We start from the raw sequence: 17,877 nt of genomic DNA, 5'->3' as shown, positions 1-17,877 counted from the left end.
ATATAGGCTATCGAGGTAGCAAGGCCATTTTTTCTTGACACAACCAGTATCCAAGAAATGGTGCGTTTCCATCTCTGGCAAAGATTAAATCTTTTTGAAACAAAACCTCTCATTTCCGGAGATTCACAGTCAAAATTGAGCCGCGTCACGACAAAACCAACATAATGGGTTTGCGACCAGCATGGATCCAGACCAGCCTGCGCATCCGCGCAGTCTGATCAGGATCCATGCTGTTCGCTGTCAGTTTCTCTACTTGTGATAGGGTTTGTAAGCGAACAGTATGGATCCTGATTAGACTGCGCGGACGCGCAGGCTGGTCTGGATCCATGCTGGTCGCTTACAAACCCATTATGTTGGTTTTGTCATGACGCGGCTCAAATAATCTTCATGAAAGAAATTTTATCAATAAGTTAAGCCACATCTATAGTTTCCAAGGCAGATTTTTTTTTATTTTGTCATTTCATACATTCAAGCCAAATTTCTGATACGTCCTCTTCTTTTTGCATGTCGCCTGCAAAAAAGGAAATGTTACCTTTTTTGTTTAATAAGTTTAAGAAAGCATACCTTGTCAAGGTTAAAAAATTATTCATATTCATGTAAGATATAATGATAATGTAAAATATTCATTGGATAATAACAAAAATAAAGAATATTTAGGATTAGTTAGAGTTTTTTTTTTTTCAACCGACTAGAAAAACCTTTGAAGAACGTTGCTACCAGAAATATTGAGGCGAAAAGAAATTTAACCACCAAAAATAAAGTACACCTTTATTTTTTTTCTTGACATGTCAGAATGGAAATAGATCTTGTGTGCTCGGTGTTATACATATAGCACGGTATGTCGTTCAGATTTTAGTAATTAATGACTCAGGCTTTAACTATAAAACTCAAACTCAAGATCTATTTCCTAAATAATCTGTTTTTAATCCTGCAAATTTTATTTCTTCTTGTATACTTTTCATCATCATTGATTGCACTAAAATATAATTATAAAATCTCTGCCTATGTCACCAGTACATGCCTATGTCACCAGTACATATACATATCCGTGCAGTCTGGCAATACGTTAAAATATCGTCTGCTCAAAAGCACAGGTACATGCAATATGTGCAAAAATTTTCATTCGTGGTATGCCTACATGTTAAATTTATGCACTTGTCGATTGATTTTTTTATCTACATTGTATTTAGACTTAAGTAACTTACCTACTTAAACTTGACATGAATACCACTTGAAGCGTACAATGACAAAATTCCGTCGGCCTCGTCATCATCGTCGGAAACGTCTTCTACTACCTCAGACTCCTCACCTACTACCTCAGACTCCGTACATAACAGTCGCTCAAGGCTTTCCTCCATGTCTTTCATGTTACAGAAATCCTCCTGGTCACGTGTTGTGGCGGGTAAATGTGGCGCGAAAAGACTTGAAGGACTTGGAAGAAACACAGGGGCTTTCTCGTCAGCGGACAAGTCGGATGTTGTATCAATATCTGTTTCTGATGGCGTATCCACTTTGTTGGCAACTTGCTCGAGCTTAACATCGCTTTCACTAGCGGTACACGTATTTCCAAATGATTGCTCCAGTGAAAGTACCTGTTGAACCTGCTCGTAATCTTCGCTAGAATTACCAGACGTCAATCCTGGTTCGTAATACATCTGATCCGAGTACTGTAAACACTCGCTATACTCAATAGCTGAAATATTTTGATGTTGCCATTGAATGGCCGCGTCTGTAGGATAATATACAGGATATGGGTAATACACTGGGTAATAGATGACGTCATGACAATTTGTTACGTCTGTTTCTTCTACAGGAACCCAAACCATCGGAGGATCAACAGATATTTGATTTTTTTCATCTAGGTGTTTTTTGTAATCTTGTTCAGTGAAACAGCCCTTGTTTAGAACACGTTCCAGGTATTTCTTTTCACGGTATTTCATCCACCTTTCCCATTGTTTTTGAGACCTTCTTCTTTTTCTCTTCTTCTTCTCCGGTGGCTTTTCTACCGTGTTTTCAGTGATCGGCATGTCTGTAAAATAAAAATTTATTATAGAGTGCAATTTTGATTAATTTATAAACCAGACTGGGCAAAGCAAGGAATAGCGTAGGAAAACCTACAAGTAATTGTCGGCAGTGCCGGGTTTCTTTTGGCGCCAAGTATCGAGGTTGGTATTTCTAAACTTGCAATGCGGAGCATTACTATGTGTACGTTGAAAAGAAAATGCATAATAAATGTTGCTAAATGTAAAATATGATTATGTATGAGCCAAAAAAGCCTTTAATATTCATACAAAGATTATTTGAGTTTCTTGGTTTGAACATATATTTTTCCGGATATATAGAGGATATTTGTTTAGTTCAGTGTAAGATCGGAATATATTTCACCGAGTGAGCACCAAAAGGTATATTTCACGAGTGGCGCAGCCACGAGTGAAATATGAACTTTTGGTGTTCACAAGGTGAAATATATATCGATCTTAAACTAAACTAAACAAATTTTCTTTTTATTATATGCAAAGAAACGTTTTAAAAAGACATTAAACCTAATACTTAATGAAAAGCGCGCCAAATAATAATACAACGTGACGTCATTTACGACGTCACGCCATGAAGTTGGTACCCAGTACTGTGCACGCTGGTATTTAACTGAAACAACGTAAGGGGCTTAAATTCAAAACAGTGAAATTATCAAAGTGGTAATTTCACTGTTTCAAACAGTGAAATTACCAGTTTTATATCACTGATATATTTCTATAAACCACCGAAAAGCATGTAATAAATACATATATTAAATATATACATTAACTTAAGAATACATATATTAAATATATTACATTAACTTAAGAATACAAATCAAACACGGTAGATTAAGTGGTATAACAGCTTATTTACTTATATGCAAAATATAATTAAGAAACATACTCATTTAATCTAATATGTTGAAATTTGTTTTGTTTGTTTTTGTTCTATTTTGGGCGGATATGAGTTACAACTTTTTTTCAATTTTGAGTCATTTTTCACAAGAATAATTATTCTGGATAAAAGAAGTGAGCAAATGATATGTAATTTTGCACATATTCCTATATTTAAGATGGAAATATTTCTTAAAAGCATTGACATTTAGTTGCTGAAAATATTTTTTTTATTTTAAAATGTACATATTGCTTTCGGTCAATAATGTAAGTAACAGAGCCCAAAACAGGTTTTTTAAAATTCAAAAACTTTTTATCTTATAGTTTTGGTATGTTAAAGAAATCTAGATTTATATAACATCAGAGTGATTTAAGTTAGGACAAAATTTTGGCGTGGCACTTTAAAAAAAAATTAAAGAAAATTAAATGGATGGTGAAATATGCAAAACCCATACAAATATATACGGAATATTATGTTGTAGTAGCTTTCTGAGGCTCTGTATTTTGCTACGAGCAGCGATGGAAAATTGATATCTCGCGAGACCGTAGGTCGAGCAAGATATCAATTTTCCAACGTTGCGAATAGAAAAATACATAGTCTCAGAAAGCTACTACAACATAATTTTCCTTTTATTATATACCATTTCGTTTTATTCAGAAAATGAAATGTAGTTGTCAAGAAATAAATTTATGACTGACGGATGAATACGTAATTCTTGAAAACTGGCCACGCCTTTAATAATTTTGGTTCCCGTTTCCAAATGCAACGTTATACAAAGCTAAGATCGGAACCAACGTCAAAAATAGTCCGACACTTCCATATATGGTACCGTATTTGTCACTAACATAATACGGAAATTTCTATCCGTTGAAGCGTATTTGCGCTTCAATATTTGCGTGTATTTTAGGGAGAAAATTTATAGGTATATTTTATTTTTCCACCGCTGCTCGTAGCAAAATACAGAGCCTCAGAAAGCTACTACAACATAATATTCCGTATATATTTGCTAAATGCTAAAAAATGGCTCAGCTATACAGTACTGGTTTCCTAGCAGTTTCCGTCCCCTAGCAGTTTTCCGGCCGTTTATCATTTTCGTCCAGTACAGTCTATTTTTACCAGTAAGGCGTCCACATTAATTCATCAATCAGAGAGACATTTGTTTTCTATGCTAAACAGCATTTAAAATAGTACAACGATTTATATGTTTTGAAGTTTTGCCTGTTATTTAAAGTTACATAAGAGAACTTGCGACTTTTCATATAAGCAACACCTGGGGAATTGTAGCTTGAATATCCATGCACAATAACTAAGACCCCATTTTAGGTAAATCAATACTTCGGAAAATATTTTTTCAGACGACACGGAAAAGGTTGTGAAGTTCTGTTTGTTTGTTAAAACCATCTTAACATTGCTTTATGGTGCTGAATTATTTTCAAAATAAAAGGGTCCGGAAAACTGCTTTGAATATTTGAATAAAGGTGAAAAAGGTATTACATTTCAGGCCTATATTCAAATTAAAAAGTAAAATGAAAGTGCAACATTAAACATATGGCAATGCTGGACAGGTACCTAACTTTGTCCTGTCAAAATTTGTACCCCTCCGTAGACTGATTTTTATTTTATTTGTTAAAATGTGCGATTTGTAGCCGGAAACTGCTAGGAAACCAGTAGAGCCCTTGAAAACTGTAACGGGACAGCAAAAATTAAAAGGATTAAGGAAACAAAAATAAATTGATGTTGGGCTAAATTGGCCTTTAAGCCCTTAATGCGGCCAATTAACACTATCTAAAATTAAAATGTAAAATATTCATTCACATAGACCTCTTTTCGATGATCTAGAAAATAAAGAAACTACATGAAATGAAACAGTAAAAAATGGAATAAAAGTTATCGACTTACAAATCCCTTGGTCGACACATATCTGTTGATATATGTATGGATTTTGTGCGTCTTCCATGGGACTCCAAATACGACGACTTCTGTATGTTTAATGGTAAGAAAATGACGAAATAAACTCTTCCGCTTCCATCTTAAAAGTCTCTTCACTCGGATGTTAACGGTACATCTGGTTGCTAGGACGCAAATAAAAACAAACGTTTGTATTGAATGACGTCGAAAATGACGTCAAAATAACGCGAATATATAATGCAATTTCCCACTAAAATAAATATTCATTTTTTCTTTAAATATGTGATTTATTTTCATCCAGTGGCAGTAGCCAGGCGTGAAATATAAGAATTTTCATACCACGAGATGAAAATAAATCCCGATTTATAGAAAAAAATGCATTTTCTTTTTTATATACTTTTTTCTCTTCTTTGACGTATAGTTCCAAAGACTTCCCCTTTAAATTAATTGGCTTAAAAACAAAGAAAGTAGTCAGGCACCAATGAAAATACGAAAAATATGTTTCACTGCAGTGGATATTTTTATTTATTATATATACCCCAAAAATGCACGCAAATCTTGAAGCGCAATTTCATACGTTTCAACTGATAGAATTTTTTCTTATCAACCAGATAGAGATTCATTCACGAATCTTTGTGACACACAATTCGATAAAAATTGTGAAAAACGTAACTAAGTCTCTTACGGTGAAATGTGTTTTGCGATTTATAGCCTCACTTTATGCATGAAATATAACAAAATCTATACATTTATTAATTTAAATGTTAAAGATAATTTAAACAAATATAATAAATATAATTCAGACTGAAATATTTATAAATTTTATCTAAACAAAGTCAAATTATCAAATCTATTCTAACTGAAATGCCAAATTATTTATATCAGACTGTATGATAAATACCTGGAAAAATCACTCCCACTTCGACAATATTGAAAAGGTTACATTCTTTCAAGTTTCTCTAGATGGGCACACAATGTGCCTGTAAAACAATTATTTAACAAACCAGAAGTAAAACATGTTAGAAAGCATGCAAGTGTCAGACGTTCACCCAGTCCTGTGCTTCCAATTACTCGTCGGAACCCACGGTATACTATACATGTAATACTGATATACGGTTAATATAGCCTGGGTTACCGAGGATGCTTCCTTTGTTGTTTTCTTGAAATGAAAACCCAATAGGTTTAGGATTTTAGTGATATATATCTGGTAACTAATATGATATAAATCAATATAACACACACAAAGGTATTTCTTTCACAACTTGAATGCACGCACGCATGCACGCACGCACACACACACCAACACACACACACGCCCACGCTCACCCACACACAGTAACCATGGGAGCATTGTTATATATCTTGCATATATTGATGTTGTTCTTTGGTAAATACAATAATTTCAAAGTTCATGTCTGCAAAATTATAGTTATTTCACGAAAATGACCATATCTATCAACTTATCTGAAATTTTATTGTAGGTAAGGAATCAAAGTGAACAACAATTTTTAAAAATCATTTCCCATACAGAAATATCTATTTCTTTTAAAAATATCAAATTTTATCTCACACCTGGTCAGAAGATATAACCAACAATTTCACTATGTGATGCTCCAATAGAAATCATTATTGAATCAAACCATATTAATTAAGCCTCGTTTTCATTTCCCGTGTCCAAAAAAAACAAAACATATTAGATTTATATTATACTCGAGATCAAGAAGTTATGTCAAAACGGTAAAGAGAATGGATGTTTGAAATTAGGAATTAGGTCCTTATACATTGTTTGATACAATACTGATTCTGTTGGACTCCTACACATCTGCAAAACATATATTGGACGAGGCACTAGTAATGCAGTCTCCTACTTAAAATGTAGGAAATGAAGATATTTGGCTTGTCAGTAGACATCTAGTCTTATCAAGGTCTAATTTTTAAGTTAAATCAGTTTCGATTGAACTGTACAATCATTAGAAAATAAAGTCAAATGATCATTGTAGGTTGAATTAATCGAAATTTTTTCATACTATATATATTTTTAAAAATTGTGAAAATGGTTAATAAGTATCTTTCATTTAAATTAATATTAATTTCATTATGTGAGAGAAAGGGCAGATCGATGCGTCTTATTCTCTTACAATATGGACAGTTTTAGGACATCAATTACTCAGGAAAAGATGCATTAATACGCGCTATGAAAACCTGTTTCCTAAAAAAAAGTATTTAACTGTTCACATCAACAGTGTAAATCTTTATAAGGCTGTTTCATGCGTGAGTGAATGATAAATGATTTTTTTTAAATAACATGAAAGAAACAAATGAATATCGGTCAATTAAAGTGTTGTTTTTGATTATGTCTCTCTGTGATACATCAAAGTTACCACATCTGCTGCAAAATGTTCGAAAGTACACAGCTAACTGTCTTATTTTTATAGTTATTGGCTTGAAAAGTATCCAATCTCAAAATAATCGGTAAATACTGGATAGTTTATTATAGACATATCAATGTACATATACAACAAAGGATGACGTCACAAATATGTTTTGACGTTGGCGGTGGCTTGCATTTACCACTACCGCGTTCATGAACTGGCTTAATCAAACCGAGCCTACAACATTTTCAATTTGCCGTTTTCGAACGTTCTTTTAGTAAATGTTTTGTGTTTTATATCTTTCCTTGAAGATCGTTCAGCACGACATAATTGTTGTGTGGTATTTTTAGTTTCTTCTATTTGGACTTTTTCAACTTGGGTGGTTCCAGTATTCCTACTTGAATACTGTATACATGTAATCACCCTTAGGATATGTTGCCTGCTTTTTAAATTGTCTTTTGACGTCTTATCTGTGATATGCAGGCTTCATAACCTCAGATCCCCTTTCAAAATTCCATTTTATTTAGTTTCTCGTTTAGGGCACACGCATTTTTTTACTTGGGGACCATATGCCGCTTTTCATGGAATGGCATTTACGTGTCACATTGAGGTTCCATGATAACCGTCATATGAACACATCTTCGGATGTTTCAAAATTCCAAATTGTACCAGCTCGTGTTAAATGTTGAATTCTGCTAAAGCCGGTGCTAGGGGGCGTGGACGGTAACTTGTACTTTCCAGTACCGTCCATGAACACGCTCAATCAAACCGAGCCTGCAACATTTTCAATTTTGTCGTGTTGGGCTTTCTTTAGGGATTCTGTTTTTCTCTATTTTATAATCTCCCTTTACTCATGAAATATAACAAAATCTTAACATTTTTTACTTAATATTCCAAGATGAATTTACACAAATGCAATTCAGGTTGAATAAGATACATTGTACAAATATTCTTTAAATTGAGTCAAATTCTTTAAATCCATTCTAAATGAAAAGTTAATTTATTTATATCATATTTAACGATAAAAACCAGGTAAAAGTACTGAAACATCGACAATAACGAAAAGGTTTTATTCTTTCAAGTTTCTCTAGATGGGCACACAATGTGCCTATAAAACTAATTTTAAATAGTGATAGAAGGGCCAACAAGGCCTACTACTCTAACCAATGGTACCGGGTCTTAATTTAAAAGAGAACTTATTCACTGCACTTTCTGTAGATTGTCATTTGCAAAGTTTTGTTTTGTAGATTGCCTTTGTTAGTTGCCTGGTTGCCAAAAAAACAACAAACAAACCCCAGAGTGTGAATTTATTCAACTTAAGATATCATCTGAAATTTGAATAATAAAATAAGTTGAATAACGTAAACATTTTAATCAATGGGAATTTTGCACACACAAAAAAATGCATGCTGATTAGCCTATATCAAGCTTATGCTTCTTTGATTTGACTTTCCTTCTTAATAGTCACACATTTTATCTTACAATAAGTTTGCCAGTGAATCCTAAATTTGGAAACAATTATTCTATTACATCAGTTTGTGAGTGACATTACTCCGGAAAAGATGGATAAATACGCGTTATGAAACTATAAAAATCTGTCTGTTTAATATGGTGGCATATTTCTGCCAACAGATAACCTGATAACTAACTAGTTAATTAAGAGGTTAACTAGTTACGTAGCTAGTTAACCTCTTAATTAACTAGTTAGTTATCAGGTTAACTAGTTACGTAACTAGTTATTTTTTTTCAATAAATAAAAGATCATAACGGGAAATAAATGCATGTTAGTGCCTGCAACTGCCATCCTTTTATTATATTATCAGCTTAAAATTAAGAGGTTAACTAGTTACGTAACTTGTTAACCGCTTAATTAACTAGTTAATTAATAGGTTAATTAGTTACGTAAATACCTAACTAGTTAACCTCTTAATTATCTAGTTAGTTAAAAGGTTAACTAGTTACGTGAATACCTAACTAGTTAACCTGTTAATTAACTAGTTAATTAATAGGTTAACTAGTTAAGTAACTAGTTAACCCGTTATCACTTATCTTTAAATAGATATTGCATAATATTTGGAATACCCGTACTGCCCGCTTATGCGCGGGGTATAACTAAAATACGAAAATAGGGTTATTTTCGCGAAAATAGCAATTTGGCTTGAGCGGCAAGATATTCCCTTGTTTATTGCACGTGTCTCACAGCATCGGGTCAATTTCCTGTGTATTTGTTTATTTGTCTAGAGCTTTGAAAGTTAAGACTTTCATTGTCTGACTAATACATATCCAATTTTTATATAAACAATATACATACCTAAATGAAACGTAATCGGGCCTTAAAGTAATCAATTGTACTGACCCATGAAAAAGCATGTTATAAAACATAAACTAATCAAAGGTTTTATTGATGTATCTTATTATAACCACCAACCCTGTGGCACCTGTCTATGGACAGCCATGGCTGTCTGATGTTGTTCGTTTTCAATTTATTTAACCATTTGGATAATATATAAGTTCACTTCGACTATAAATGACTTGAAAACACCTTCTTATTTAACCGGAATCCATTATATCAATCCACAGTGACAATATATGAAACCATACCGTCAGTGTATGAAACCGAGTTAGCAATATAAAAGTTGATTTTCTCAATATATGATTCCAATACTTCAATATATTGTACCAAAGTAGCCATGTATGGAACCAGATGTCCTTGTATGGAACCGAATTATCAATATATTAATTCATTTTTACAATATATGAAACCATTTTATCAATGTATGGAGCCGATTTTAATTCCCTTCTAATGTCTGCAATGACTTTCTTAAGTGGGACTGTGTATCAATGCAATGGAGCAAAACAGTGCTATTTATAGATAGGTGATAACGGGTTAACTAGTTACGTAACTAGTTAACCTCTTAATTAACTAGTTAATTAATAGGTTAACTAGTTAGGTATTTACGTAACTAGTTAACCTCTTAACTAACTAGTTAATTAAGAGGTTAACTAGTTTAGTATTTATGTAACTAGTTAACCTCTTAATTAACTAGTTAATTATTAGGTTAACTAGTTAAGTATTTACGTAACTAGTTAACCTATTAATTAACTAGTTCATTAAGAGGTTAACTAGTTACGTAACTAGTTAACCTCTTAATATTAAGCTGACAATAAGGGATGGCAGTTGCGGGCACAAACATGCATTTATTTCCCGTTATGATCTTTTCTTTATAGAAAAAAATAACTAGTTACGTTACTAGTTAACCTGATAACTAACTAGTTAATTAAGAGGTTAACTAGTTACGCAACTAGTTAACCTGATAACTAACTAGTTAATTAAGAGGTTAACTAGTTACGGAACTAGTTAACCTGATACCTAACTAGTTATTTAAGAGGTTAACTAGTTACGGAACTAGTTAACCTGATAACTAACTAGTTAGATATCAGGTTAACTAGTTACGTAATTAGTTAACTTGATACCTAACTAGTTAATTAAGAGGTTAACTAGTTACGTAACTAGTTAACCTTTTAATTAACTAGTTAGTTATATGGTTATCTGGTGGCAGAAATATGCCACCATACACCATAGTTTAAACATTTGAATATTATACAGATTTGTGAGTAAACTTAAGCAGTGCATCATATTTAACTGTTCACATCAACAGTGTATTTACCTTCATAAGGTTCCTTTGTGCGTGATTGAATGATAAATGATTTTTTTTTTAAAAATTTTAAAATGAAAGAAACAAATGAGTGTTGTTCAATATAAGTGTTGTTTTTTATTATGCCTCTCTTTGAAACATTAAATTCCCACATCTGCTGCAAAATGTCCGAAAGTACACAGCTTATTGTCTATTCTTTGAGAGTTATTGACTAGAAAAGTATCTCAAAATATTGGATACTTATTCGGTAAATATTGGACAATTTATTCATCTGTCAGTACAGTAGACACATACATGTACGGATGCAAAAAAGGATGACCTCACAAACATGTTTTGACGTGGACGGTGGCCTGCTGTTACCTCTTCCGTCCATGAACAGGCTTAATCAAACCGAACCTACAACATTTTCAATTTGCCGATTTCGCGCGTTCTTTTCTGTTTTAATATAGTAAATGGTTTGTGTTTTATAGTCTCCTTTTAATCATGCAATATAACAAAATCTTAACATTTTTTACTTAATATTCCGAGATGAATTTACACAAATGCAATTCAAGTTGAATAAGATAAAAGTATTCTTTAAATTGAGTCAAATTCTTTAAATCTATTCTAAATGAAAAGTTAATTTATTCATATCATATTAAACGATAAAAACCAGATAAAAGTACTGAAACTTCGACAATATCGAAAAGGTTTTATTCTTTCAAGTTTGTCTAGATGGGCACACGATGTGCCTATAAAACTAATGTTAAATAATGATTTAATGTTGAAGTGGACAGAAGGGTCAACAAGTATGAAAGGCCTACTCTAACCGGCCTCAATTTATAAGACGACTTATTCACTGCATTTCCTGTAGATTGTCATTTGCAAAGTTTAGTTGTGTAGATTGTCTTTGTTAGTTGCCTGTTGCCAAAAAAAACCAGAGTGTGAATATATTCAACTTAAGATATAATATCTGGAATTTGAATAATATAATAAGTTGAATAACGTAAACATTTTAATCAATGGGAATTTTGCAATTTCTTTTGTTCATGTTGATCATATCAAGCTAATGCTACTTCGATATTTTGATAGGATTTGATTTTCTTTCTTAATAGTCATATGTTTTATCTGAAAATCAAACAGCTTGAAGTTTATCAGTGTGTCGTAAATTTGGAAACAAACAAACACCAATTTGTGAGTAACATTATTCAGAAAAAGATGGATTAATACGGGCTATGAAAACATGTGTTTCCTATATAAAAAAACCTGTCCTTTTTAACATTTTGAATAAAATACAGATTATAGTGAGTAAACTTAAATTTAACTGTTCACATCAACAGTGTAAATCTTTATGAGGTTCCTTTGTGGTGAGTGAATGATAAATGATAAATTTTAAAATAAAAGAAACAAATGAGTGTTATTCAATATAAGTGTTGTTTTTGATTATGCCTCTCTTCGAAACATTAAATTCCCACATCTGCTGCAAAATGTCCAAAAGTACACAGCTTACTGTCTATTCTTTTTATAGTTATTGGCTTGAAAAAAATCCAATCTCAAAATATTGTATAATTATTCGGTAAATATTGGATGGTTTATTCATCTGTAAGTACAATATACACATACAACAAAGGATGACGTCACAAATATGTTTTGACGTGACCGGTGGCATGCAGTTATCACTACCGTCCATGAACAGGCTTATATTAAGCAAACCGAGCCTAACAACATTTTCAATTTGCCGTTTTCGTCTGTTTTTATATAGTAAATGTTTTGTGTTTTATGATCTCCCTTTAATCATGAAATATAACCAAATCTTAACATTTTTTACTTAATATTCCAAGATGAATTTATACAAATGCAATTCAAGTTGAATAAGATACATATATTCTTTAAATTGAGACAAATACTTTAAATCCATTCTAAAGGAAAAGTCAATCTATTTATATCATATTATACAATAAAAGCCAGGTAAAAGTACTAACAATTCGACAATAACGAAAAGGTATTATTCTTTCAAGTTTCTCTAGATGGGCACACAATGTGCCTATACAATTATTATTAAACAATGACTTAATGTTAGAGAGGACAATAGGGTGACATGTATGAAGGCTTAATGTAACCAATGGTTCGATTCTATTTTTCTGTATTAAGTTCTGTAACGTTTTAAGGCACACAAACTTATTTTTCTGCACTAAGGACTGTAACGTTTTAAGGCACACAAACTTATTTTTCTGCACTAAGTACTGTAACGTTTTAAGGCACACACACACCGTGTTGGTGAAAAGCTAGCTTTTCATCTACAGGGTTTGTGTGTCTCATTTGGTGGCCAGTGTGGTAAAATGTAAACAACTGCCAAACCAAAGTTGCCGTAACCACAAATTTTCCATGCCAAGTCTTAAAACAAATTTCTCAAAAAAGTAATGTCACAACGTTAAGAAAACGTCACAATACTAATAATAAGAATAATGATATGAAAAAACTCAAGTTGGTAAATTATTATTAAAAATGTTTCCCACATCACATATACAAACACAAACCACTCTTGGTGGTAAGCTAACTTTTCACCAACAGGGTTTATGTGCTTTATACGTTACAGTACGCCAAGCATGTGAGCACTATTGGTGATTTCCTAGGGAATTAACTTCTTGTATAAGACAATACGAACAGGAATTTATTAGTGATACTCTGGTAGAGATTATATAATACATTGGGTCGTAGAAAGTATTAAAACAAAGGCATTTTTTGCAAAATTTTCATGCCTAGCCTATGTGTAATGTAATATGGGAAGACAGTTCTGTTTTTTACAACAACAACAAAAAAAACAACTGCAGGCACGAGTAAACGAAAACATCATGCGCTACACGCCGTTCTTTACAATTATAATAAGTACGTGTACTTGAATAATAATTTTCTTGTACAATATCCGATTCGATATTTAACTGTAACTAAGCGACTTAATTGTTTAACAAAAACAAATCTCATTTCTCATATAGTATTATCTGTTTTGTTAGCCAATAAAGTGTATATGGAGTAATTCACAATTATTTTGTATAGTTATAAGTAATTACAATTTCAATGGCCGAACGAACACGAGTTGAACTTCTATACTGATGCTATTTGAAAAAGTTGAAAAAATCCTCGATTGTATTAATACCATAGGTCATAGGAAGTCTGCCGTCGGTACGGTCCAGTTTGCACAGCTTTCCATGTTGAATGAACTGTTTTCCCAGCTTTTCTTGTGCCCACAAGATGATTTCGTCAATTACTGGCGTTTCCACTCCAACGAAGTCGGCTATTTGACGTACCACTATCAATCCATAGGGAACATCTTCTCTAATGTAGCGGTAGGTGAAATCCGGCACATACTTACCATCGGCTGTTTTTGTTGTTGGGTGTAAAAGGCCATCATACGCCTTGTTTGTCTGTAAACAAGTCAGGAGCGTCTGTTTGTTGGTGATCTGATCTGTGTAATGATCCAGTAACCATTCTTGCATCGTTGAAACTCCCGAGAAATCCATGCTTGGAAATATCTCTGTAACAGCAGCGGCAATCTTGACAGATTCATCCGTGACGCCGTCCATATACCTAACTGAGTCTTCATCAACTCCTTGGTAGAATAATGGCGGCTTATCCAAAGGCTTACCGTCCCAATTTTTCCATCGTGCATACATTATCGGAGGATGAATGGTCGGCCTACAGAGAAAAGTATACTTCAGCATATTCTCCTCTTTGGCGAGTTGGGGTTTCTTGCCTAATATTGTTTGAAGCACCGAAACAGGATCCAACCTTTTGGACGGATTGCCCTTTGACAGCTTGTCGATCAGAGTATAGCAAACTTCTTCTTTTGTCCCGACAACGTCTACTTCCTGTCCATACTTGGATATTCTGCATGCCCATGGAAGCGTTTCAATAGACATTACTTTACATTTTCTGCCGTGTTCCTGCAAGATGGTCAATGCTTGATACTCAAAGCCTGGTTGACCAGGCATTCCTACAACTGGACACGTTTCTGGTACGTAAGGTGATATAAGATTTAGATAAATTTCGTGCGTGTAAGCCGGGACACAGATGATTAAAATGTCTGAATGGGGAACAACGCTTTCCACATCGTTTGTTACACGGAATTTGACTTTCCCCGGCTTCTGGTGTAACATTACGTCTTTGCTGAACCTCACAGTGAAACCGTAATTGGCCAAAGCGTTCGTCCATCTTTCAGCCTCGTTTTCGAACACGTCAACAACAGTAACGCAAGCGTTGGGAACCAGAGATGATATTCCTGCCAGAGTATGGGCACCATTCCCGCCACCACAAATTGTAATGTTAACTTTATCAGAAAACTCTGTCATTGTCCCTGTGAATTATATAAAATATGGTCTATATTAATATTTTAAAGCCCCTAACATATGAATACTGTACGTATTCATTCAAAAGTAGAAAATATATTTAAACAATATTACCAGTTATTATAGAGACAGTCGAGCAGTTTCGTAATTTATTATTTTATTATTTTTTATTTTGATATCTAAAATATTCATATTCCTGAAACTCCAAATTATAGTTCCATGTCTAAATGTTGCTCGAGTCCTTTCTCTTTTGTCTCATTGATATATTCATAAGAGTTGTTAAGAAAGTTTCATTGTTTGGCGTTGTGACATATTGGTTTAGGGCGTTGACTTCAAACCACTTGGCCCTCACCGCTCTGGGTTCAGTTTCCGTCAGGGAAATTAAATTATTTCATGTGAGGAAATTATACATCTAGCTTACGGAATGTCGGAGGTTCCACACATGGTTTTCCTTTTCTAGTAAAGCTGTAAAGTCATCATATGACCATTGGAGTGTGGGTGTGAGTTAAACCCCCACTCTGCCCCCCCCCCCCCCAAAAAAAAAAAAAAAAAAAAACAAGAAAAAAAAAAAAAAAAAAAAAAAAAAAAAAAACCTAAAATTGTGTTAAATGTAAGTTGTTGGTATTTTAGATGAGCATGAATATGTCACTAACAAATAAGGTTCGGTCATTTCATTGGCACATACAACACATTACACTACAAGTATGTCGTATCACTGTTAACATTAATTTTATGCCAAATACTACATTATGGTTTGTAAAAGCAGTTTCGGACGGACGGACGTAAAGTCAAAATTGCATTCTCAGTGTATTTGTTGTTACTATATGATGTAATAAAATTTGCATAAATTATTAAAGTAAACTTATAGATAAGGCAATTATTTATATAAATATCGAAAACTTACTTTTTAAATTAAATTGTTATTGCCAATTCTTCTCCTGGTGAAGTCCCATATATACATGTACTGATAACGAAACAAGTGACAAGCCAGATTATACATTAATTAATATATTCTTATGCACATCTGGAGATAGACCTAACACTGCAGTTAAAGGTACTTGGTCACAATTCAGAGAGAGACGAATTTTTTTTGTCGCAACTTTCCGACTCTTTCAGTAAAAAACACGATTATTTACCGGCGAGATTTCCAAATGACTAAAATGGATTTAAGATCAATTGAATACTTTTCTGGCTATCAGTGAATGTTGTACTGTTTGATTTAAAGGATTTAACGTAAAAGGGAGTCAGATTTTAACGTTTCCATGGTAATCCCTGTTTGCATTCGGAACAATACGGCGATTTCCGTTACTTGAGTATGTCGGAAAACGCCGATAATAAAAAGCGATTCAGAACAGAATAAAATTCTCCTGTTTCTTATGGCTATATACATAGTCACTGAATTTATTGTTTCTCAGTTTAAAAAAATCTATTATAAATAAGTAATGCTGAAATTCTGGTATAATGCAACCTTTACATAGCAATTGCCTGTTTACGACAACACTCCTAAGTCACCTCTTATTAGTCAGATAGCGCGAAAGGGTGTTGCTTTACAGAGATTGTACTGTATTTACCTTTAATTTTAGACAAGTTCTCTTAATTTTAAGTGCAAAGTCACGTCAGAAAAAAAGACCTGAAGAGATATGAGGGTCATACTGAAGTATGCTATAGTTATAAAGTAAAGTCATAGGTTGTTTTAAACTGACAGTTTGCGTATATATTTTTTTTGCTGTCAAATTGAGCTAAAGAATGACTTATAAGATGGTAATTGACCAAAAACTGATAAAAATGTTTAGAATAAAGTATAAAAACTATCTTAAATTGCAGTGTATAATACTGTACAACTTTTTATTATTTGAACGTTACACGATAAGTAAGAAGTATATTGACAGAAATTTCAGTGTGTCACATAAGTTATTGTTTATTTTTAATGAAGTACATTGTAAAATCTTAAAACGTTTATGGCAAAATATAAAACTATTTTTACATTACCAGCACACTCACTTTTTACGTTTTGGTGGACATAATGTCACCGTAAAGTAACTTAGAAAAAGTTTGTTTTTAGAGCAAATTTATTTTATGAGGTTATTATACATTGTCAAGTACAATAGTTAATTCTTATGGGCGAACACACAGCTGTCTGAACTATATTGGACGAGGAGTTAGCCAAATCTGATATAGCTTTTTGCAGCCGTGTACGAGTCAAATTGAATCAGTCTGATTTCTCACCACCATTGTTTATATTTTAACAGAACTTAATTACTTCAAGTACAATATGGATTTGATATCAAATATTTTATTCTGAAAATGAAAACGAGGTCAGTTGGAGTACAATATATGCATTTGATCAAGATATTTTTGACTTAGATAATGAAAACGAGGCTATATAGGATACTATATGCATGTGATATGGAAACGAGGCTAAATTATTACGACTTTTATTATACAGCAAAATTAGTTTAGTTTTATTTAACATATGACCATATTGAAATAATTGACTTTTTCTATTTATATATCATATCGGCCACTGCGTTAGGAACACAATATATTGTGTGTATAAAAGAAAAAACAACACATATTACTGACGACTTTGTCAGCATCCTTCCGCAGCTTAAAAGGTCAGTAATAACGAATTGACACATTAAACCTTACTATAACAATACTTTCCATTTACTTGAAACTTTATTTATTTTTCTTTCTTTCTCACTT

At 32.9% G+C, this 17,877-nt stretch overlaps 2 protein-coding genes across 3 annotated transcripts; both read right to left on the bottom strand.

The window, feature by feature from the left end:
- Window positions 1–422: 422 nt before the first annotated feature.
- On the bottom strand, window positions 423–4,997 carry LOC132760139 (uncharacterized). Of its 2 annotated transcripts, none has more exons than XM_060752045.1 (3): window positions 4,813–4,997; window positions 1,210–2,029; window positions 423–511 (listed from the first exon to the last, which is right to left on the bottom strand). In XM_060752045.1, the coding sequence occupies exons 1-3, from the start codon at window positions 4,868–4,870 to the stop codon at window positions 469–471; spliced, it is 921 nt and encodes a 306-aa protein (XP_060608028.1). In that variant the 5' UTR covers window positions 4,871–4,997; the 3' UTR covers window positions 423–468. The 2 variants fall into 2 exon arrangements, with proteins under 2 accessions (XP_060608028.1, XP_060608029.1); XM_060752046.1 differs by having other exon boundaries at window positions 1,206–2,029; window positions 4,813–4,996.
- Window positions 4,998–12,637: 7,640 nt separating this feature from the next.
- LOC132760107 (opine dehydrogenase-like) lies at window positions 12,638–16,194 on the bottom strand. Its single transcript, XM_060752003.1, has 2 exons — window positions 16,076–16,194; window positions 12,638–15,179 (listed from the first exon to the last, which is right to left on the bottom strand). Exon 2 carries the CDS (start codon window positions 15,172–15,174, stop codon window positions 13,942–13,944), a length of 1,233 nt encoding a protein of 410 aa, XP_060607986.1. The 5' UTR covers window positions 15,175–15,179; window positions 16,076–16,194; the 3' UTR covers window positions 12,638–13,941.
- Window positions 16,195–17,877: the final 1,683 nt, after the last annotated feature.

Source organism: Ruditapes philippinarum, unplaced genomic scaffold, assembly GCF_026571515.1.
Source record: "Ruditapes philippinarum isolate M1 unplaced genomic scaffold, ASM2657151v2 ctg3111_1_1_1_1, whole genome shotgun sequence".
NCBI classification, from domain to species: domain Eukaryota; kingdom Metazoa; phylum Mollusca; class Bivalvia; order Venerida; family Veneridae; genus Ruditapes; species Ruditapes philippinarum.
Note: the sequence above shows the minus strand (reverse complement) of the source record. Positions and strands in the feature narration are given on the sequence as shown.